The sequence below is a fragment of the Neoarius graeffei genome, chromosome 26, assembly GCF_027579695.1.
Source record: "Neoarius graeffei isolate fNeoGra1 chromosome 26, fNeoGra1.pri, whole genome shotgun sequence".
NCBI classification, from domain to species: Eukaryota; Metazoa; Chordata; class Actinopteri; order Siluriformes; family Ariidae; genus Neoarius; species Neoarius graeffei.
Genome location: NC_083594.1, coordinates 52151496 through 52176450, shown reverse-complemented (window position 1 = coordinate 52176450; position 24955 = coordinate 52151496). Strand labels below are relative to the sequence as shown.

The window sequence follows — 24955 nt, the reverse complement described above, 5'->3', positions numbered from 1 at the left end:
GTGCGAAGAGCATAATAATACATAATGGTCTTATAACTTATATAACCATCACACAAATCTAAAAGGTGGATTTAAATATAAAGTCATGCTGCCTGGTGTTATTTTCCCATATCATGTTTCCAAAGCTCGTTTGTGACGACATCATGTCAGAACAGAATCATTATCTAATCACAGTGAATGTCTGAGTCATGGGGGGACACGCGTGTCCTCCTGCGGAACCCTGCTGTCTCTCACCGATCCTCTTTTTCCTCCATAGGTGATGACGAAGCGAGTGGCCGAGTTGACTGAGCGACCTGAGACGGGGTGTTTCATCTACGGTTTGTTCCTGGAGGGGGCGCGCTGGGACACACGAGCTGGCCTGCTGACCGAGTCTCGGCCTAAAGAGCTCCACACTGAAATGGCCGTCATCTGGATGGTGCCCACGCCCAACCGCAAACCGCCCCAATCCGGCATCTACGTCTGCCCCATATACAAAACGCTCACACGTGCTGGTGAGCTGTGTGTGTGTGTGTGTGTGTGTGTGTGTGTGTGTGTGTGTGTGTGTGTGGTTGGCTTTGAGCTGTATACAGTTTCAGAACAGTGGAAAAGGGTAGAAACCTGATAGTGTTGCACTCTGTGAAGCAGGATTATTATTATTATTATTATTATTGCTTCCAAAATCAGGATTTTTTTTTAATTGTGTGAGGAAACAATGCTCATGTTACAGATTATAAGATGTAAAATAACTGAGATTGAATGAGGGGTAGGATGAGCATTTTTTCACAGAAAACTAGTACTTGAGTTGTGCGAATATGCGAAAAATGCTTTTCATTTTCAATTTCAGAAGCGATATTTGGTTGTAGTTTTTCCAATTTTTCCACTCTATTTGTTTTCCCTTTAATTTCTCTCAGACCTCTCTGCCCTACTTTTCTTCCTCTCTCTCATTCACTCTCTGTCTCCTTTTTTTAACAGGAACTCTGTCCACCACCGGTCACTCCACTAACTACGTAATCGCAGTAGAGCTTCCAACAGACCAAAGCCAGAGGCACTGGATAAAGCGGGGGGTGGCACTGATATGTGCACTGGATTACTGAAACACACACGCACACTGTTCTCTCTTACATTATCCCTTTCTTTGTTTTTCTTTCCAAGACACAATGTTTAAAGAACTGAAGAGGAACTGTCTTGTCAGGAAGTGTACTCAAAACTATTTCCTATTTAAAATCCTCGAAGATTCAACTTGTCAGACAAATCGTTTGTCTACATGGCAGCACATTTCCGACATCATTTAAAATTCTCGAGCTCCGTGAGCAGTTCTCTGTCTGTGAACTTGAAAAAATGTGTCTCTTTGACATTTACTTCATTCCCATTCATAAAACGTGTTCATCTTCTTTCGGCTGCTCCCGTACGTTCGGGGTCGCCGCAGTGCATCTGTTCCGCATCTTTGATTTGGCACAGGTTTTACAGCGGATGCCCTTCCTGACGTAACCCTCCCCAGTCCATATGGGATTGGGACCAGCACTAAGTTATGCACTGTCTTCCCATTCATAAATAAATAAATATTTAAAATAAATTAATGTTCCATTCAAGCAGTTTATTTTCTCAGCGTAACAAATGCATTATAACAAAAGGTACTGTCGGAGGAAATGTCACTTCCACATCCATACCTCCATTCATAAGATTCACTGATGCTGGTATAGTAGTCAGTGCAATACAAAGGATGTATTTTTATGAATCACATTCACCCACTGTATATTTTGGAAAGCTGTAATTTATAGCGTATTATAAGTTTTATCCTATCTCTATAAAGGGTGGTGTAGTGGTTAGCACTGTCGCCTCACAGCCAGAAGGTTCTGGGTTCGAGCCCAGTGGCTGGCGAGGGCCTTTCTGTGTGGAGTTTGCATGTTCTCCATGTGTCTGCTCCGGTTTCTCCCACAGTCCAAAGACATGCAGGTTAGGTTCATTGGTGGTTCTAAATTGACCGTGAGTGTGAATGGTTGTTTGTCTCTGCGTGTCAGCCTTGTGATGATCTGGCAACTTGTCCAGGGTGTACCCTGCTTCACACCTATAGTCAGCTGGGATAGGCTCCAGCTTGTCTGCGACACTGCACAGGATAAGCAGTTACAGATAATGGATGGATGGATGGATGGATGGATGGATATCTCCACAAATGCAGTTGCATGCTACTTGCACACGACATACTGTACTTACATAGTAGTACATCTAAGGATATGTATACACACTCATATACTTGGACACCAAAGCCAGTCTTGTTTTTGTTTTGTACTGTGGTACAAATTGTTTGAGTGCTCAGGACAGCTCCAGGTTCGATCCTGAGCTCCGGTTTCAGTCAGCGTGAAGTTTTAGAAGAAGAAGAAACCTTTATTTGTCACATGCACAGTGAGATTCATCCTCTGCATTTAACTCATCTGAAGCAGTGAACACACGCACACCCAGAGCAGTGGGCAGCCATACTACAGCGCCATTATCTGTAGCCACTTTATCCTGTTCTACAGGGTCCCAGCCTGTCCCAGCTGGCTATGGGTGAGAGGCGGGGTACACCCTGGACAAGTAGTCATTGCAGGACTGACACAGAGAGAAACAACCATTCACGCTCACATTCACACCTATGGTCAATTTAGAGTCACCAGTTAACCTAACCTGCATGCCTTTGGACTGTGGGGGAAACCGGAGTACCTGGAGGAAACCCACACAGACAACATGCAAACTCCACACAGAAAGGCCCTCGCCGGCTGCTGGGCTCAAACCCAGGACCTTCTTGCTGTGAGGCGACAGCGCTAACCACTACACCACCGTGCTGCCCAGTGTGAAGTTTTAGATGTTCTGTCTGTGTTTGACTGGTTTCCTCTGGGTTCTCTGGTTTCCTCCGACCTCTCAAAAGCATGCTCGAAGAGTGTGCATTGGGGGGGAGGAAGGGTGGCAGCTCATCATCCCAGGATCCACCACAAGCACTTACAAAGATGCGTGGGTGCTCCAGGATGCCAGCTCTTCTGGGTTTTGCCAACATATCATCTTCAGACTGCTTTTTTTTTAGTCGTAGTTTGGATCCCATATCCAGCACTGAAATGTTCAGAAGTGTTCCTCTGGCCAGCAGGAGAAGTGAGTCGCGCAGGTCGGTGTCGCTTTAAGATTCTGAACTCCTGGGGAAGTTGAGGGCCGATCCTCACTGACGCACAGGGGCAGGACAGCCGCACGAAAAAAACAACGCCCAATCTCAAATGGGTTCCTTCTCTTTCAGCGGGTGCACTATGCAGGATATGAACTCAAGGCGTTTCGGCACTACGTAGTGCCCTTGATGAGCTGGTGGTGCGCGTTTGGCACGGAGCCGGAGAGGGGCCCGGACGGAGCCGGTCAGCTTTCTCTTTAAAAACTCTCTGACTTTCTCCCAGCACGAGAAGAGCTGGTTTTCTATGAAGGTCCACTGATCAAGGATTTGTTTTCAGCTTGATTTGGGTACAGAACAGATCCGTGTTTGTGTTGCGCTGTAATTTGGGATGATTTTACGCGCCGGTGAAATCACGCCGGATTAATTCTGGGTGGAGTGAGGAGTAACTGGTCATCATCATAATCATCATCATCGACGTGGAATCGCTCAAATGTCGAGCCGGGACATGCTGCCAAATGGAAATCCGAAAGATGATCAGCCGGATAGGACATCAGAAAAGGAAAGCGAGAGTCAAAAGGGTAGTGAAAGCGCAGAGTCCTCGCACTTCCCCATGCCCAATCCTCTCCCTCACCCTGCTGCTGGACCTCCTAAACTGGAGATCAAGCGCAATGCCGTGACTGATGACTACAAGATCTCCACTCAGGTGCTCGGTTTGGGGATCAACGGCAAAGTGCTGGAGTGTTTTAGCAAGAAATCCGGGGACAAGTGCGCCCTGAAGGTAAAGTGCGCACCTCTCTCACCTGTGTGTGTGTGTGTGTGTGTGTGTGTGTGTGTTGTTTGTTTTTTCCCCTCTGTGTCATGAACTCGGGCACGATTTGGAGTCAGTAATTTCCTGACTGCTCTACCTTTTCATTAAATCTCCCTCAGATACGCACCACAAAAGCGCACATTCCTGAATGTTGCTCAAATCCCGTAACCAGGAATCTGCTCTTGGACAACCGTCCAGTGCAGACATTTCCCAATCCTGGCACCCCAGCGAGCCCCTGTCAGGTTCATGCACTTGGTTTTCTCACTTCTTCTTCTTCTGCTGAACTCCACCTTCATATAGCACCCCTTCATGCACTTGGATTCTATCCATCAACTTGTAATCACGTGTCTTGATAGTATAAGAATGCATGAAATTTTTTTCCTTGATCTTCATATGAAAAGCTTGCATTATTTATTTACAGCAGAACAAATCTATGCAAATACAGAGCAAAGCCTGGGTATACAGCTTTACTACTTCTTCTTCTTTGACATTTAAGTTGCAGCATGACTGGGGGGATCTCAAAGCTGAAATCATGACTTTGTCCAGATGTGTGGCTAAAAAAAAAAAAGGTTAGTTTGAGGGTTTGCACTGCATTCATGAGCTACAATAAATATTTACATCGGTGGAAAGTCCTCACGTGGATAAGGTTAGGTTGAGACAAGTGTGTGTGTAAAACGTGTCCATGACTTCATGGATTCTGCAGCTGGACTCTGTGTTGCTGCCCACTGTCGTGTTACTATGGCTACATCTGCAACCACCAAGTCTCCTCTGCTGAATCAGAATAGGGTTACAGATAAACAGTAATTGTCATATTTGGGAGAAATAATCAATACTGTACAAGTAGGTTGTTGTGAACATGCGTCAGGTTCATCAGGTTTCTCAGTCCTGATGGAGCAGGTTTGTGCTGTTTGCGCAGTGGAAACGGATACGTCACTAGGAGGCCATGCGAGCCTGGAGTTTATGATTGAAGAGCTGTAATCCAAATCTGAGAGCTTAGGCAGCTACAACATTGTGTGTGTGTGTGTGATATAGCAGTAGGAGCAAAAAGGAAAAGTTCCCACAAACTGATCTATGGGGTTTATTTGTTGTTTGTTTTTCTGCCCTCAATCACAAGTGCTGAATTAACGTGCAAAATTCCCTTTTCATCCTGAGGGCTGATCAACAACCGAAACACTATGACACAGCACATGCTGTTTATCTGTAAAACCCAAATTCCAATAACATTTATTGGTTCTGATTATACAGCGCCCTCCACAATTATTGGCACCTCTGGTTAAGATTTGTTAAAAGCCTTAAAATAAATTCAGTTCTTATTGCAGAAGCATAATCTCGCACTGAAAATCGTAGAAAAATGTAACCCCTTAACTCAAGTGAATTTAAAAAAAAAAATCCCTGACCTAAGAAATTATTTTTCATAAAGTCATTTCTACTGTAGTTTATAAAGTTGATCAGAGTATCTAGGAACCTTTAATTAGGAATTAATCACATCCTGTTTCCCTGGGGTATAAATATGATGTGACATCAAAAGTCAAAGTCCTTCCCACGCCTTACAGTACCTGGTATTCCTAGGCAGTCTCCCACTCAAGTACTAACCAGGCCCAACCTGTATGTGGCGCATCGGGCGGCGCCGATCTCCGTTTCCATAGCCCTCGGCCTTTCACATAGCTAGGGTTACAGTGGGGGGCTAGTCCTCTGGTAACCACAAGAGTTTAACTCCCCATGCACATCTGTATTGCAGCGTGCCTTGCCAGATGGTGGTAGGTACCATTTTTATGATGGTCTTTGGTATGACCCGACCGTGAATAGAACTCACGATCTCCCGATCGAGAGGCGGACACGCTACCACTAGGCCACTAGTCGGTACATGATGTGACATAAGGGCCCATTTCTCTTATCCACTCTTCAACATGGGAAAGACAAGAGAACACACCATTCAAGTAAGGCAGGTGTGTGTCGACCTTCATAAATCAGGCAATGGCTACAAGAAAATAGCCGCTCGCCTACACCGGCCCGTATCTACAGTCAGAGGAATCATCAAGAAGTTTAAAACAACTGGAACAGTGGCAAACAAGCCTGGACGAGGATGCAAGTTTATCTTGCCACCACGCACAGTGAGGAGGATGGGAAGAGAAGTAAAAAGTTCTCCAAAGCTCACTGTTAGAGAATTGCATCAAAGAGGAACATCTTGGGGTCACAAAGTCTCCGTAACAACCATCAGGCGCTATCTACATGCCAACAAGCTGTTTGGGAGGCATGCACAGAAAAAGCCTTTTCTCACTTACAAGCATAAATGTAAACGTCTGGAGTTTGCTAAACGGTACTGGGACTTCAATTGGGACCGTGTGCTTTGGTCAGATGAGACCAAGATAGAGCTTTTTGGCAACAAACACTCTAATACGTCACAAAAGATGAGTATTCGGAAAAGCACCTCATGCCCACTGTGAAGTATGGGGGAGGATTGGTGATGCTGTGGGCCTGTTTCTCTTCCAAAGGCTCCGGGAACCTTGTTAGGGTGCACGGCATCATGAACTCTTTGAAATATCAGGACATTTTAAATCAAAATCTGGTGGCCTCTGCCCGAAAGCTGAAGATGGGTCGTCACTGGGTCTTTCAGCAAGATAACGACCCTAAACATGTGGCCAAATCTACACAAAAATGGTTCACCAGACACAAAATCAAGCTCCTCCCATGGCCATCTCAGTCCCCAGACCTCAACCCAATTGAAAACCTGTGGGGTGAGCTGAAGAGGAGAGTGCATAGGAGAGGACCCAGGACTCTGGACGATTTAGAGAGATTGTGCGAAGAGGAATGGTCGAATATCCCTCTCTCTGTATTCTCCCATCTTGTGAAATGTTATAGGAGAATAGTAAGTGCTGTCTTGTTGGCAAAAGGGAGTTGTACAAAGTATTAACATCAGGGGTGCCAATGATTTCATGTAAAATAATTATTTCTTAATGTGATTTTTTTTTTCCACCCCACTGAATAAATGCACTTGAATTAAAAGTTGGATTTTTCTCTTTTTTTGCACTGTTGTCCTATATTATTATTTATTTATTTATTTATTTATTAAATCAATTTATTAGAAGCCTAAGAACACATCTTAACAAGGGGTGCCAATAATTGTGGAGGGCACTATAGTATTATATGACTGAGGTGAGGAGTTCAGGTAACAGTCACGATTATGTAACTAGGGCCGATTGTTTTGGGTTACGCTTCAGGTTGGAGATGTGATGTAAACCTGAAACCTTTAACACCGCGAAGCCAAGTGGTCTCTCACAGCACAAACAAGATTATAAATAAAACCTGTTTATAAGTAGTATGTAAAGTAACACACAATAATAGATAAAATAACTTTTATAACACTAAATATAGCTGCATAAACATGAAAACCTGCGGGGTGAGCTGAAGAGGAGAGTGCATAGGAGAGGACCCAGGACTCTGGACGATTTAGAGAGATTGTGCAAAGAGGAATGGTCGAATATCCCTCTCTCTGTATTCTCAATGGTCATGTTGGCAAATCACATGTGCCCTACTTGTGAAAACTGAACATGGAAGTAAACAAATCATGTGAAAATAGTAGTGTGTAAAATTCTTTGGCACATGTAAAGAAATGCTGTCAATCAAAAATGGCTTTAAAATGATAATGTTTCAACATTAAAAAAAAATACAGTAATCAGTAAGCCGTAATAAATGAAACAAAGTCGATATTTGGTGTGAGACGGCCTTTTTGCTTTTAAAAAAAAAGGTAGTCTGAGGTCCAGTGAGTGCAGTTTTATGCGGAAATGATCTGTAGGTTTTACTGAGCATCTTCCAGAACCAGCCACAGTTCTTCTGGACACTTTGACTGTCACACTCACTTCTTTATTTTGCACCAAAACCCGGTAGCCTTCGTTATGACTCATCTCATCTCATTATCTGTAGCCGCTTTATCCTTCTACAGGGTCGCAGGCGAGCTGGATCCTATCCCAGCTGACTACGGGCGAAAGGCGGGGTACACCCTGGACAAGTCGCCAGGTCATCACAGGGCTGACACATAGACACAGACAACCATTCACACTCACATTCACACCTACGGTCAATTTAGAGTCACCAGTTAACCTAACCTGCATGTCTTTGGACTGTGGGGAAAACCGGAGCACCCGGAGGAAACCCACGCGGACACGGGGAGAACATGCAAACTCCGCACAGAAAGACCCTCGCCGGCCACGGGGCTCGAACCCGGACCTTCTTGCTGTGAGGCGACAGCGCTAACCACTACACCACCGTGCTGCCGCCTTCGTTTTCTTTTTTTAATCTGAAAAGTGATTTTCTTATGGGTGGACCATGCTGCTCAGATACAAATTTTTTATTTTTTCTGTAACATTTAATTTTGTGCTGGAAAAAATATGAACGTTTGGAACTCTAAAATGTTTTTGTCCTGACGCGATAATGTAGACGTCATAAAATAGAAATCCATAACAAAGTTTGGCGGGCGGCACGGTGGTGTAGTGGTTAGCGCTGTCGCCTCACAGCAAGAAGGTCCGGGTTCAAGCCCCGTGGCCGGCGAGGGCCTTTCTGTGCGGAGTTTGCATGTTGTCCGCATGGGATTCCTCCGGGTGCTCCGGTTTCCCCCACAGTCCAAAGACATGCGGGTTAGGTTAACTGGTGACTCTAAATTGACCGTAGGTGTGAGTGTGAATGGTTGTCTGTGTCTATGTGTCAGCCCTGTGATGACCTGGCGACTTGTCAAGGGTGTACCCCGCCTTTCGCCCGTAGTCAACTGTGATAGGCTCCAGCTTGCCTGCGATGAGAACAAAGTTTGGATGAGAAAAAAAAGGGTGTTTGGAGACTTTTGCACAGGACTGTATATGCAGAACAAAATCTGTCCAGTGTCTAATTACCAAATGGCAAGCTCATGTGAGGTTTCTGGACCGTTCTGTGCTTCATTGTAGAATAACGTTCATGACTTTTATGCCGACTTTATTTTTCTGAAATTGAATCAGTCAGAAGCTGTAGATATACAGTACATCGCTTTAAAGTGTATTTGCTTATGGTTTAAAATGCTTTATTTTATTCCTTGTATGCATTTTTTTTAAACAGAAACAGCACGACCTACAAAACACCATCTCCCTCTGGATCAAAGATTTGTATCACTGAATGGATGAGTTAATCGTTCATAGTGTAACCAGCCTGTTGTTGCTATAACTATGTCAAATCAAGTATCTAATTCTCAGATGTTTGTGACAGAAAACTTGTGAAAAGACAGAAATAGTACCAAATAGAGAAATGAGCAGGGATGAGAGCAGAGCTGCTTTTACAAAAAGACAAACCATCAGCCATTTCCCAATCTCCATCAAGGGCCTTCTGAGCAAATCCGTATCATGAGTTTTCATTAGCTTTTCCTGCACCGGTGGACTCGCAGGTGATGAAACCACTGAGCCAGACCGCTTCTGGCTAATGTGTTCTGATCCAAATGGATCCCAGAGTGATGAACATGTGCAAGCTGAGTTCCTGCTGCTGCGTCTGAACTCGTGTCTGCGTGACATGTGGACGTTTTTTCCCACTTGCTCCTGGATCAGTTCTGCAGGTTGTTGTGTTCGGGTGGTTTACAACCCTAATTCCAAAAAAGTTGGGACACTGTGTAAACTGTAAATAAAAACAGAGTGCGATCATTTACAAATCATGAAAACCCTGTATTTCATTGAAAATAGTACAAAGACATCAGATCAAATGTTAAAACTGAGAAATTGTATTGTTTTTTGAAAAATCTCTGCTCATTTTGAATTTGATGTCAGCAACACATTTCAGAAAAGTTGGGACGGGGCAACAAAAGACTGAAAAAGTTGTGTAAAGCTTAAAAAAACTAATTTGGTAAATTGGCAACAAGTCAGTAACATGATTGGGTATAAAAAGGGCATCCCAGAGAGGCGGAGTCTCTCAGAAGTAAAGATGGGGAGGGGTTCACCGCTCTGTGAAAGACTGCGTGGGCAAACAGTGCAACAATTTAAGAATAACGTTCCTCAATATAAAATTGCAAAGAATTTGGGGATCACATCATCTGTGGTACATAACATCATGAAAAGATTCAGAGAATCCGGAGAAATCTCCGTATGCAAGAGACAAGGCTGAAAACTGACATTGGACGCCTGTGATCTTCAGGCCCTCAGGAGACACTGCATTAAAAGCAGACACGTGCCTGGAGTGGAAATCACTGTATGGGCTCAGGAACACTTCAGAAAACCATCGTCTGTGAAAACAGTTCATTACTGCATCCACAAATGCAAGTTAAAACCAGATATAAACAATATCCAGAAACACCACCACCTTCTCTGGGCCTGAGCTCTTTTATGATGGACTGAGGCCAAGTGGAAAATTGTCCCGAGATCTGACAAATCAAAAGTAAATATTCTTTTTGGAAATCATGGACACCACATCCTCCAGGCTAAAGAGGAGAGGGACCATCCAGCTTATCAGCGCACAGTTCAAAAGCCAGCATCTGTGATGGTATGAGGGTGCATTAGTGCACATGACATGGGTAGCTTGTACATCTGGAAAGGCATCATTAACGCTAAATGATATATACACGTTTCAGAGCAATATGCTGCCATCCAGACAAAATCTTTTCCAGGCAAGACCTTCCTTCTTTCAGCAAGACAATGCCAAACTGCTTTCTGCACATATTAAAACTGCATGGCTCCGTACTAAAAGAGTCCGGGTGCTAAACTGGCCTGCCTGCAGTCCAGACCTGTCTCACATTGAAAACATTTGGCGCGTTATGAAGCACAAAATATCACAAAAGAGATCCCAAACTGTTGAGCAACTGAAATTGTCTGTCTATCAGATGAGAATGGGACAATTGTCTTTCAAAACTACAGCAATTGGTCTCCTCAGTTCCCAAACGTTTAGAGTGTTGTTAAAAGTAGGGGTGAGGCAACACAGTGGTAAACACACCCCTGTCCCAACTTTTTTGAAACGTGTTGCTGACCTCAAATTCAAAACGAGCACGTTTTTCAAAAAACAACAAACTTTTTCAGTTTCGACATCTGACATGTTGTCTTTGTACAATTTTCAATGAAATACCAGGTTTCAGTGATTTTGCAAATCATTGCATTCTGTTTTTATTATTGATAGTTTACCCAGCATCCCAACTTTTTTGGAATTGGGGTTGTAATAGTTTCTAAGCTCTCCTGTGTGTGGAAAGGGTGTGTGCTTCAGAGAGGTTTTTCTGCCTGTGAATCAGACGGGCACAGAGGAGCTGGGATTGGCTGCCTGATTTCCTTCAATGCTTGCAGTGAATCCGACTGGCTCCCGAGCGTCTGCACCGACTCCTCACAGCGTGTCCCGACAAAAGTTGTGAAGCAGCCGCGACTGAATCGATCAGAGTGTCTCGTACACAGCCTTTTTGTTGCTGGTGTGGATTATTTCAAAATGTTATCAAATAAATGTTCACTTCAGTTAAACAGGAACTCTGAAGCCAAACCCTGGTGTGGTCTGTTTTAGGCAGGTGAGAATACAGACCTCACAATCGGGTTTGGATCAAATCAATCGGTCCAAGAGCGTCGTCGTCTCAGGATGGTTCCAGTCGAGCTCTCGCACGGTTATGAAAGGGATTTGATATCAAATCAATCTAAAGCCGTGAGCTGAAAACTGCGCCAAAGGACAGAGCTGTAGAGTTGCAGTGTGCTCTGGGGATTTGATCTGAAAAACAAAAAGAGAAAATAAACATGTGGAGGCAACACAGTGTTTGAAACGACTCATTTATATAATTACTGAATAATTTTTTGTTTTTCAAACCAGCTCGTGCTCAGGGAATTTATTTATTTATTTATTTATTTTGAATGATTGCTCTGCTAATGTTTTTGTTTTCTTTGATCAGTCTTCCTTATTTCTGACCAATGAATGATGGAGTTTTATGAAGGTGTATTTCTTTCCTACACAACCTTCTGTTTGGTTGAATTATGGATCAAATCTGATCTGATTTGAAACAAAAGCAACATCAGATCCCAAATCATACACCTGACTCGTTCACTGATGCCACGCGTTTTTACACACATGATGCATCTTGAGTGAATTAATCACACACTACAAACCAAGACTATTAATTCACCATGTCCTTTTCTGTTGTATTGAATCAACAATGGATTCAATGAACAGTGAATGGAGATGAACAATGTGTCAACACCGGAGGAGAGATGCACATCTCGATAAACCAGACATGAGTGTGAAACTTTGCAAGCCGCCACTTCTCAAAATTACAACAGGAAACTGTTTTTGAATCAGTGTTTCTTCGGGGGAACTAACGAGCAATGTCGTCACATCCTGATGTCTGACCACAGAGTGTTTTAAAATGCATACGTTCAACTGTCACGGGCTTTCAGCTACCCTGCTCCACGCGTCTCTTTGTCACTTGAAACAACAAAAGCACTTTTACTATTTTATCCATAGTAAAAGTTTGTATAGTATCAGATTGTGTTCTCGATATTTAAGTGATTCCATGAAATTGAGTCATACATGAGCTGATGGCTGACGAGGTGCGTACATCCAACAAAATAATTTCCGCTTAGAATGTAATCAAACCGGCGAGATGACTGGAGCAATTTGTGAAAAATGTGAGAATTATTATTGAAAAAAATAAAGTGGTTCTTTTCATCAAATACTTTCGTTCCATATTGTGGTTTTTTTGTTTTGTTTTTTGAGTAGAGTTTTTATTTCATCCTCGGTTGGTTCAGCAACACGCTCTGCCATTTTGTTTTTCTCTACTCACAGTATATGAGCTGATAGCCTAGTAGTAGAGTAGCCAATCGGAGCGCTCGATTGCTCATATCCAGTGAATGGAATAAAATATCAAGATTGTCTGTCTGTCTGTCTGTCTGTCTGTCTTGGGGGTGTCATGGCTCAGGTGGATAAGGCGCCATACCATAGATCCGGGGACCCCGGGTTCGATTCCGACCCGAGGTCATTTCCTGATCCCTCCCCGTCTCTCTCTCTCCTGCTCATTTCCTGTCTCTACACTGTCCTATCCAATAAAGGTGGAAAATGCCCAAAAATAAATCTTTAAAAAAAAAAAGGTTGTCTGTCTGTCTTAACTTGTGCTCGGATATTACTTTATTAATTCAACGTACACTGTGGGATCATTCCCACTTTTATGACTTGGACTGATTTCATTGCTCCTCAGTAATCAGTAGATGATCGGGTGTTCTATATTTTGTTGTGAATGTTTCATTTTCACTCCAGTCCATGCTAAATAACACACTTTTGACACTAAAATGATCATTCTTCCAAGTTTTTTTTTTTGTTTGTTTTTTTCTGGGATTTTTAAATCGGGCGGCACGGTGGTGTACTGGTTAGCGCTGTCGCCTCACGGCAAGAAGGTTCCGGGTTCAAACCCAGCGGCCAGCGAGGGCCTGTCTGTGTGGAGTTTGCATGTTCTCCCCGTGTCTGCGTGGGTTTCCTCCGGGTGCTGCGGTTTCCCCCACAGTCCAAAGACATGCAGTTAGGTTAACATGGGGCGGCCTTGGGCTGAGGTGCCCTTGAGCAAGGTACCGAACCCCTGACTGCTCTCTGGGCGCTCTGGTGTGGCTGCTCTGTGTGCGTGTGTTCACTGCTTCAGATGGGTTAAATGCAGAGGATGAATTTCACTGTGCTTGAAGTATGCATGTGACAAAGGTTTCTTCTTCTTCTAAATCTGACACTTTTTTTTTTCATTGTAATTCTTGTAACTTTGAAGATTTTGTCTCCCCCCCCCCCCCCCCCCCCCCCATTTATGGTTGTGCTCCAGTTTACACTTTTGCTCTAAAGCACGTGATACACTTTGGCACTGCCAGTAATCAACTACATTTTGAAAAATGATGTCATTTATAACCACGTACTTCTGCTTCAGTTGTATCCTATGAAATATGACTGATAAATATCATGACTTGTCATAAATAAAAAGGAAATTACCGTAGGATGAAAAATTTGATAAGGTGCATCGACTACAGATGTCGGATCTGGTGCTGTGTCCAATCACAAATCTGACAGCTGTTATTGAAGGCGTGTGTGTGTGTGTGTGTGTGTGTGTGTGCGCGCACATACAAACATCTGACAGTGGTTTAATATAATCTAGGTTGCCATGAACCTGCTTGTTATCTTTGCCACGTCCTCTTATTTATTCGTTTATAGCCACTCCATTTTATTGCTCAATTTCATTTTGCCACTTTTAATCATACAGCAAACAGACATTAAACTGCCACTGTAAAATGTGTTAATGAAACAGGATTAAATGTTCAGAGCAGGACCCGGCTGTAATGCACTGATCAATCCATTGAGAAGGCTTTCAGGAAGCCACACTTTTCATCTAATTCAATTCCACGAGCACATGATTTTCTCTTCCTGAACTTGACTCTCTGCCAACATGGTGAAGCGTTCTGTCCTGGTAGATATGATGCACTTTAATAGGTCCTCTGAGATTTATTATTCAGAGGTGAAAAGAGTTGCCCAAACAGGACGGGAGAAACGCTGTGTTTGGCAGTTAGTTATTGTCTGGATATAAATACATACGCAAAGATGACACAAATATGCATCAAAATATATTTTAATGCCTCACAGAATGCACCTTAAGTGGAAGATTGTCTTCTCTAAACCTTCACCTTTAAACCTTTTTTCATGAGCATGAAGTCTTGTGAATTGTTGGATTTGTAAGCATGACACTATTTTGACTTTTAATAAGCAGCATTTGATTCTTCGACACTTTCAGCACACCTTAAACAGCATCGTGCAACTGTCTTGGAGCAAACGTTCAAAATCGGACCTGTTTTCAGACTAATGTACACGAGTATAATTGTGTGTGTGCATGGTGTGGACAAAACGTTCCTATACTTTACACTTGTGTTCGTAGAACTGTCTGAGTCAAATCATATGAGGTTCATGACAACACATCGTCGAAACATCTTTGCTAGAATTACAATTCCAAGTCTCAGTTAAAACTCTTTTGCTTGAAAATGATTTTCCTGTTGTGTCAGCTCATGAAGACAAACCCTGAGGAACCTGTGACTTGGCTTCATGTTGCACCATGTTTCTGCCTGAGGTTTGTGGTTTCGCGTTTTAGCTTTCACACTCGTCCTGTTGTTCCATTTATACCAAGGGAAGTTGGTCAGACAAGTTCAGAGTCTAAAACTGGCTTGCTTTGTTGGGGACTGGAGCTTAGTGGCTCACGTTGCTGATCAGAAGTCAAGATTTTCAGTTAAGAGTCATGCGAACTGCATGTTTAAATCCCCACACACTCAACTCAATTTGGGGAAAGGATTTTATCGACACCATTGCAGTTATTGATTCTGCTTATCGGTCTGATTCTTTATCGGTTCCCTTATTGGTTCCTGATCAATTTTGTGTGGGGGGGAGTTGGCCTACGCAGGATTTCAGCCTCAATGCAGCAGTTTTATTAACACGTTATAAAGAATATCTGCCTAATAACATTGGTGAGTCAAGCAGCTATCTGTAGCAACAGTCTCAAGTTTACAAGGAAAAAAGTATCACGGGTTTGGGCGGGTCGGGTCAAAAAGTGACACAGCAGTATTTCGACTAAAGTTATAAATAAGTTAGGGAAATAATGCGTGTAATAGACTTTACATTCCAGGCTGTCTGATTAGCATGCAAGAGGCTACGCTGTGATTAACAAACCACCTGGTCAGGCTCACACGGATGACATGTCTGACTTAATCAGAGAAAAGTTAAAAATGGGTGATGCTCGGGTTGTGTGTTGAATCCTGGAACAGTGAACGTTCTTCTCCAGAGCTTAATGAAGGGTTACTAGATTGGCTGCTATTCAACAATAAAGAACACCATTTGGAACAATTCCTCTTTTTACTTAGTGGCCGAGACCCAGACGCTATTGGGCAAAGATGCAGTAGGCTAGGGGTTAGGGTTAGGATGACCTGTCTCGTAATCACTGTCTTGTGCTTCTGAAGGAAATGTGATCTCATCCTTATTCTGTGAAATGGATGCCATCGTTATACGGGCGAAAGTTGGTGGTGTTGCGCCCGGCTCTGCTGTGCTATGGCTGCCTCATTCCTCCTACATATTAGTATGAGTTGCCCGGTCTTCCAGCTCCCAGGCTGCAGGGGGAGCTGATCAACTTGGCTGGCTGGCCATGGTGGCCAATAGGCCAGCTGATTGGTAGTTGGGTGGAGGCGTTTAAAAGCACCTCCTCCAGGTCTGTCGGGGCTCTCATTCTTGCTCTGGCTTGGCTGCTCTGGCCCTGTGGCTACGAGGGCTGGCTGCAGCCTCTTCTTTGACTCTCTCTCTCTCCCTCTCCCTTTATCTTTTTACGCACTACACTGCATGAAGCTGATTTTCACTACACATTTGAGTAGCTTACATTTACTGACTGGGTTTGAATCTCTTTTAATAAATGATCATAGTATAACGTTACGTTCGGTGTGGTCTCCTCTATGTTATCTCCGCTTTGAGCCAAGTGGGCATAACAGTGGTTTGTGGGTCAGGTTCAGGTTGATTTTTAATGCGTATTTTTGCAGGTTGATTCTCATAACTGCTCGGGTCAGGTATTTAAAAAATCCTGACCCGCGCATCACAAGAAGCCACGTTTTGGACCGGGTCTTCCTCTCTACCATGACTGTTTCTTGTTTCAAGCAGTATAGACGTACAGTTTGATGTCATGATGCGTGAGGTTTTTGCATTTGGCGACTGTCAGAAAAACACACCAGCTTTGATGAAAGGAATCCGTAACCTCAGAGACGTACAATTCTGATGGATCTGACAATCTGGAACTGGTTCTCGAGTCCAATCCTTACTCCGTGTAGGCATCTTTTGGCTTAGGAACATAATCAGGATAGAATATTTGTATACAATTAGCCTGACACTCATATATATATATTTTATCATCAAAAATCAAATCCAGTGTTCACTTTCACCTTGTAACGAAGTTTGAACATGTGTTGGAAACATTATGGACTACATTTATAGTAAAGAGGAAATTGTGCAGGTTTTTTTTTTTTGTAAAACTTGTACTTTAACACCATGTCAGATGAAATTCCAGACCAAAGAGCATCAACAAATGCATCAGAGTATCATGGAGTCTTGAGTTTCGAGATAAACTGCCAGTTATTGTACATCCGTGACAAATTCAGGGTTTTAACTGGGTTCAGTTCCTGTTTGCGCTGCCTGATTTTGTTGTAAAAAAAAATTGAGAATTTTTTTTTTTTCAACAAATTAAAATAGGTTTCTGAAATAATTGAATGACACGAGTGAGGAGATGAGGTTTCTGCACTTCTGGCTGAAGAAAAACTTCACTTCTGTTCGAAATAACAAACCATTTGGTGAGATTGGGAAGAGATAGGGGAGAGTACTTTTTTTTTTTTTCTTCATTTCAGCTTGGTGAAAACAAATACCGTCTTTTTTTTAAGCCGTCTCCCTCTTATCCCATTAGCCATCAATCTGGAAGTGTAAGGGATAACACGTGCTCGCAAAAACACCTCCTGCTTGACGTTAAACAAAAAAGCAGCTCGACAGATGTTAGCTAGCTTGCTAATGCCCTTGGCTTGTCATTACGACAATGAAATGGTTAGCCTAATGTTAAATCGCTTACTAACATCCTTGGGCAGCAGTTAACACAACATAATAAATGGGTAGTCTCATGTGAGCTAACTTGCTAGTGACCTTGGATAGTAGTTTACATACTGTAATAAATGGTTAGCTTAACATTAGCCAGTGTGCTAGTGACCTTGGGGAGTAGTTTACACCTTATAATGGAATTAGCCAAACATTAGCTGGTAGTTTATACAGTATACGAGCTTGCTAACATTGATAAGCCGTTAATTAACAAATAGCAGTACTGTTTTTTCACCTGAGTGCAACCAAACACTCTGTGATTTATTATTGAAGAATTTTGGTTTAAAATCTATTTTCTTCACAATATTTTCCCGCATGTCATCTTGCTTGACTTCCTGTCCTTTTCTCTGTGGAAGTTGAGGTGCGTTTGTGTAAAACTAGAAAAATGTGACCCAAGAATGAACTCTGTCCTGTAGCTGTCTGACACAGAGACTGTAAAATCGGGACAGTGCTGCAGATAAGAGAGAACCTTTAATGAAATGTGCGCTGAACTTTTATTTCTCCACGCTGTACTATAATGCTGTACAGAGCTTATTTTAGAACGGGAGATTAAACCAGCGTCACACAACACATACAGTAGATGAATAGCATGACTCACTGAGACGAATAATAACTCACACACTCGGCATTTTAATGCAAACACACGAGTGTGCGAAATGCATCCGTTTACTTTAAGGTACAAAGGAGATAAATTGTCTCTAGTTTCCCAAAAAGAAAATGTGCGTTGTAGTTGAAGGATGAATTGTTTCTTTTGTGTTCATTCAGGAAATCTGTGTTTGTTTTTCGGAGTGTTATTAAATCCGTGATCTGTAACAGGCTTTAAAAGCTTTGTTTCTGTGACGCTTGTCTAAATTTGTCCCTTAACCTCATCCAGATCCTATCATTATAAATGCCCAAATCCTTCAGCTTGAATTTCTTCCTCTTCGCAATTCTGAAAGTAAAAATACACCCTGATATGAACATTTTGTAATTAATGGGTTCTTCAACCGCATTCAGAGTTTATTTTGTAATGACTTTCGGTTTAAACTTTTCACCAGCATGTTCAGATCATTCCAGGTCACCCCACAAAGCCTTTCATTTACCTGATGATCCTAGAAGTGCTTCATCTCTGTGTAGACTGATGCGGCAGCACTTTACTCCTTTCATCTGTCCAACTCCTCATTTACACACTTTATTCTCCAATAGTGCCATCGTAACTGTGACCTCAGCATGACACACAACCGCTGGCTGACTTCTTACAGGAAATTCACCACCATCCAAACCTGATTAGCACCAGAATCACTCAACCCATCAGATATTTCACTATAAACACATTCAATAGGTGGCGTTTTCTTTAAACAATCTGTTTGTCCAGTAATCTAAACTTGGATGATGTTCAGTACAAGTTGTGCATCAGTATCTGTGCTGAACCCCACAGTCTTTTTTTCCATTTCTTCCTCATTAAGACTGATGTTCTCTGCACAGACGCCTGAATCGATCAGCGTATCTCCTGGACATTTTTCCACACCGGACACCATTAAATCATGCTCCTCGGCACAAACCCGCACAGTCAGGAAATTCAGTACGCCAATAAAACATTAGCGGTTGATCATGTTGTCAAGCCTTAGTGATGAACAGCGATCGATATCAAAACAGACTCGTGAGTCTAAATGCAGGGTGGCCACATATTTATAACTAAAATGACCCTTAAATGTCAGCTAAATATAACCTACTGAAGCCAAGTTCAGTGTCCAGACCAACACAACACGGTCTATACAACACCTTAAAAGTGAGGTGAAGTCTGACCCAGGCTTTGAGCTGAGCAGTTAAAGATGTGTTAAACAGCGCTCTGGCATTCCTACGATTTAACCTTGTGACCTTCTGGTGACTACGAGCAAGACTGTTGAACACCGAGCTGCCATGTTTCTCATGCAGTTTGACAATCATTAATGACAGAGCAGCCTTTGTGTCAATCTGACTGTGACTATTCAATAAAACGGGGACCATTTCTGTGGGAAAATCACAGACTTGGCAACGTTTCCTGTGAAGGTCTGAGATGAGACTTACAATTCCCATGGAAAGAATTCTTTGTGCACTTATTTTAGCATGCAGCTTTATTTTAGATGTTGTTGATCCTAATGTACTTACAGTACAACGTTGCATTATAGTGCTCTGGATAACCCTGAAGTTGAGAGCGATCGTCGTCAAAAATGAAACATCGTCAGTCAGCGAGATGATCAAATGATCACTTTAAAGCCTCTTTTTTTTTTTTTAATAAACACACTGATAAATTTCTCATGCAATAAACACTACTAATATCCTATTACTGCATAATAATAACGATAATATTCTGACAATTTTGTTCAGCTGATCTTTTGAGCAGACTCATAAAATATTCCACCATGTTATGATGTGTTAACCATGTAGTTGTTTAAAAGCCAAATTTTGAGTGCTTTATCTTTCCGAAGAAGCTTGGAACAACTTGGAGAATACGATGCTATGTGATATTTATCATAAATCATGAGGAGTCAAAGTGAAATATTAATGAACTCTTATCAGTACAATAGTAGGATACATGCTCACTGTTAGTATCATATTTAAATAATATTGGCTGGCTTTTTTGTGGTCTATCAGAGATATTCCGTTCAGCTCGCATGATATTGAATGAGTCAAAGATGAGTAGCTGAAATGGAATATATCTGATGTACAATGAAAAAAAGCCATTTTTTATTATTATTATTATCCAATTTCGGCGGCACGGTGGTGTAGTGGTTAGTGCTGTCGCCTTACAGCAAGAAGGTCCGGGTTCGAGCCCCGTGGCCGGCGAGGGCCTTTCTGTGCGGAGTTTGCATGTTCTCCCCGTGCCCGCGTGGGTTTCCTCCGGGTGCTCCGGTTTCCCCCACAGTCCAAAGACATGCAGGTTAGGTTAACTGGTGACTCTAAATTGACCGTAGGTGTGAATGTGAGTGTGAATGGTTGTCTGTGTCTATGTGTCAGCCCTGTGATGACCTGGCGACTTGTCCAGGGTGTACCCCGCCTTTCGCCCGTAGTCAGCTGGGATAGGCTCCAGCTTGCCTGCGACCCTGTAGAACAGGATAAAGCGGCTACAGATAATGAGATGATTATCCAATTTCCGCTTCAGTGGAAATGGGATCTTGAAATTGCTTAGGTTTAGTGTACATGTCTGAGTAGTAGTTAGACAATGGTCATTCCTTGCTCAATTTGCAAGCTCTCTGGATGAAACTTGGTGTGCCTATAGGTAGTGACCATATAGGCTGTGACGTCATACATGTAGTATGGTAGTGACTGACTTTTTGCTATAGAGTCACCTAATTGATAAGTTCAAGGTCACGTAACTAATCAAAAATGGTAGTGCCTATAGGCTGTGATGTCATACATGATCTCCATATCATGTATGACGTCACATGACATCATAACGTCATTTTATGAGTACATAAAATCTTCAGGAATGGCTATGAATGGGACCACCTGGTTCAGTACCAGGACAAGCTAGACAAAATTCTTTCATGCCATATTTTTTTTTTTTTTTGCGCACTCCTTTGACTTCTGACCTTGACCCTTTGCCAGAATTAGGTCAAAGGTCACTTGTGCATGAAATTGCTACCCCCCCCCCCCCCCCCCCCCATGAATTTTCACCAAATTCAAAATATTCAAAATAGTTTGCCTTGGTTAAGCGATTTGACCCATTTTTGATTAGTTACGTGACCTTGAACTTGTCAATTAGGTGACTCTATAGCAAAAAGTCAGTTTTGTCTATTTTTCATGGTCTTTGAGCTAGCCTTGCTCTTTTGCCATAGAGAAACATGTTTCAATGAATATTTATAGTTTTGACCTTTTGACCTTGGGCAATATTAGGTCACATATTCAATTGCCTATATTTAAAAAACTGAGCAAGATAAGGCCATAGTAATTATCAACCATGTATAGGAAGTCATATGTGGACTTTCTTTTGGCACCAAAAAATTTGATCTGGAGTGACCTTGAAAGGTCAGATTGGTGACGCCCATATTTTCAAAGGCCTGTATCTCAAACTGTGCTAGATAGCTCCATATTTACTATTAATCATGAATAGGAGCTCTTTTATATGGACTTTCTTTTGGCACAAAAAAAATGATCTGGAGTGGCCCTGAAAGGGCACATCAGTGACCTGCATATTTTCAATGGCTTGTATTATGAAAACGGTGCGAGATAGGCCCATAGTTAGTATTGATCATGGATAGGAAGTTATATATGGGCTTTCATTTGGGAAGATTTGCTTTGCCCTGGAGTGACCTTGGCAGGTCAGATCAATGATCTGCATATTTTTCACTGGCCTGCATCAAGAAATTGGTGAAAGATAGGAACTTGGTTAATATTATTAACCATGGAAATATTTTATCCTTTTCCCTTTGTCATCAGATTCCAGACAAATGACCTCATTTCTCGCAGTTCTGTGACCTTGGCCTTTGTCCCAAGGCCTCAGGTGTGGAAATGGGATACCACTGTGCTCTTGGCACAGTACCTGTGGTGGTTGTTGTACAGACCCATTCCTTTCAGGTGTTCAAGAATAGAATAGAATGCCTTTATTGTCACTATACACATGTACAATAAGATTAAAGATTTACAGTCTTCAGTGTAATATTCTTGGAAAGAGCTCGAGATAAATACTGACTGCTTTATGTTGCTTTGAGCGTGTCTTTCAAAATTCTCTCAAACCTCCGTATTTAATGAAGCAAACCTGGCAGCCATGTTTGTTTACAAATTGTCAGTCACTCGCTAGCGCGGAAGTTTTACGTTTCCAACGTGTGACATCGTGTTGTCTTGACAACCATGCAATATCGTGAACCATATTCAACGCTCGTTCTCCATTGGGTAGAGTACATGTAGGATAAGCGATATGCTAACAATATTGCATGCTATCAAACCAAATGAATGGAACCTGCGAGAAGGGAAGAGAACACATTGTTTGTTTTTATTTCACCGACAAAGTGTCCTGGACGGATAATAATATACAATATTATATTAGACACTTTATTCACATAGGTGGTGCTAGAACCAGGCTTTAAGGGGTTATGACTGTATCCTCATTCAACATAAAGCAGTCAGTATGTATCTCGAGCTCTTTCCCAGAATATTACACTGAAGACTGAAAAGCAATGAATAAAATGAATAAGTACTCACTTTTGGTCCTGGTTAAAATAAGTGATCTGTTTGAAGACACAAATTGCTCCCTACAGACCAAAAAATAAAAAAAAATATTTTTAGAAAAAAAAAAGTGCATTCTAGCATTGTTGTTATAAGGTGGATGATATGTTCGGTGTCAAAAGTGATGTATTATTTGTCAGATATATAATGATGTCATTTATTCTTGCAAAGTGGGGGGGAGGGGAAACCCAGGCTGTTATTTTTCTGTCGTAAGAACCGAAACTGTCAAACTTGCAATTTTTGATCATGTTTTCCATCAGAGGACTCCGGGTTTAAAAAAAGGAAAAAAAAAAAGTGATGACAATCAGTTGAAGGTGGATTTGTTAGTAATATGGATGGTATAACCTTCGTGACCTCATGTCCTATTAGTGCACACACACTTGGACTCACAGGTGGTATTTTGCATTCCATATTAATCCCTTTTGTCTTATCCGAGGCTTAACACACAGTAGGATTGCTGAGCATGGGTGTGTGTGTGTGTGTGTGTGTGTGTGTAAGCGAGAGAGAGACATGTTGTAGGTCCTCGAAATAAAAGGTCCAAAAAAAAGTTTTTCTGATTTAAATCCACTCTGTTGACCTATCAACTGTATCGAGAGTGTGTATTTTACATTTGTGATTTGTTCAATGAATGATTGCTGGATGAGAGAGAGAGAGAGAGAGAGAGAGAGAGAGAGAGGGAGAATATAAATCAGTGACCAATTCAAGGTCATGAGTTGAACTTGAAATCCTCAGTCAACATCTGTAACTCTTTTCTGACACACAGTGACTAAGCATCAGGAACAGATTAGACCCAATCCAGCTGCCGGTGCTATAAACAAAAGTGGCAAGTTTATGGAATATACACACACGTGCACGCACACACTTTATGGTTTACGATCAGCAGAAACCGCATGTGGGTGGAGGTCAAAGTGCATTACATATTAACGCCTCCACACACCAACAGCATTCAGCTTTAATTGATCCAAAACGCCGCTCGTCTGTTTCTGTTTGTTTGTTTTTTTGTTTGCCTGTAACCACATGACAATCCGCCGCCTAATGAAGCCCCATCGCTCAGTCCTCTCTGGTAATGCAGTGGCTTTGGGTCATGTGGAGCAAAAAATGAAGAAAACAACGAGTTTAAAATGCAACGTTTGTGTCACGCTTGCAAATTATTCCGAGAGGCTAACACACGGACTCCCCCCCCCCCCCCCCCCCCCTTGTTATTGGTCTGAAAGTGAATGAATCAGCCTTGCTTGGTAATATCAACTTATTAAAATAATAAGTTGTCCTTCTTTTTAAAAAACACAAATGGCTCCAGAAACAATTGTGGTCATTAAGCCGTATTAAATTAAAGAAACGTCCGTGTTAAAATTTTATATTGCAATAATTGCCCAAGGTTTCAATATATCATCATTAGTTTTTAAATATATTGTTAATTTATTTGTTATTCAAATAGAATTTGCTCTCTCTAAAAATAATCCTTGCGATGCTCCACAGAAATGATCTGAAAATGATTGGAGGAGTCACTTGTGGTTGATGTATTCTGCCCTAGAAATGTCAGTCCACTTACTGCAGGATCCAAAGAACATCAGGGTAGAAACGATAATCGGAAGAGTCACGATAAAAATATCATTCATCCCATAGTTATGGAGGGAACTCTTGCTGGAGGTCAGCTTTTCATTTGCTTTTTAACTCTTGACCAAAAAAAAAAAAGCAGCTTGTCTTGTGACTGAGAAACCGCAAAGTCGTCCATCCTCAAGAATTTCCTGTGACGGACGGAAAACCTAAAATTGCACCGAAAGTAGCTTTGACTGTTTTACAAGAAGAAGAAGCCTTTATTTGGTCACATGAACACTCAAGCATAGTGAAATTCCTCCTCTGCATTTAACCCATCTGAAGCATTGAACGCACGCACACACATACACACCCAGAGCAGTGGGCAGCTCTGCTACAGCGCCCAGGGAGCAGTTGGGGGTTCGATGCCTTGCTCAAGGGCACTTCAGCCATGATGCATAGGGAGGGGAAAGTGCTGTTCCTTCACTCAACTCTCCTCGCCTTTTTCCTGCCGGTTCCGGGAATTGACCCAGCAACCCTTTGGGCTCAAGGCTGCTTCTCTAACCCCCATGGTCTGAAGGTTAGAGTGCTGATATCTGAATATCTCCTCATGGAAAATCTCACCCATATCAACAACGACACAAATCTCCGTGAACGAGCTGTTACTATCAAAACGATAGCATCTTAGAATATAAACCTGCACTATTGTCAGAGCTGCTGTTATTTGGACCAACCAGATT

At 42.2% G+C, this 24955-nt stretch overlaps 2 protein-coding genes across 2 annotated transcripts in view; both read left to right on the top strand.

Annotated features, from left to right (window-relative positions):
* Positions 1 to 1516, top strand: part of dnah1 (dynein, axonemal, heavy chain 1) — a 64834-nt gene extending 63318 nt beyond the window's left edge. Inside the window, exons 76-77 of the mRNA XM_060910212.1 lie at positions 257 to 491; positions 952 to 1516. Of these exons, the coding sequence (XP_060766195.1) occupies positions 257 to 491; positions 952 to 1073 (357 nt within the window). The 3' untranslated portion in view covers positions 1074 to 1516. The remainder of the gene's footprint in view (positions 1 to 256; positions 492 to 951) is intronic.
* A 1703-nt stretch (positions 1517 to 3219) lies between these two features.
* mapkapk3 (MAPK activated protein kinase 3) overlaps positions 3220 to 24955 on the top strand; it is a 33798-nt gene continuing 12062 nt past the window's right edge. Inside the window, exon 1 of the mRNA XM_060910534.1 lies at positions 3220 to 3884. Coding sequence (XP_060766517.1) covers positions 3597 to 3884 — 288 coding nt within the window. The 5' untranslated portion in view covers positions 3220 to 3596. The remainder of the gene's footprint in view (positions 3885 to 24955) is intronic.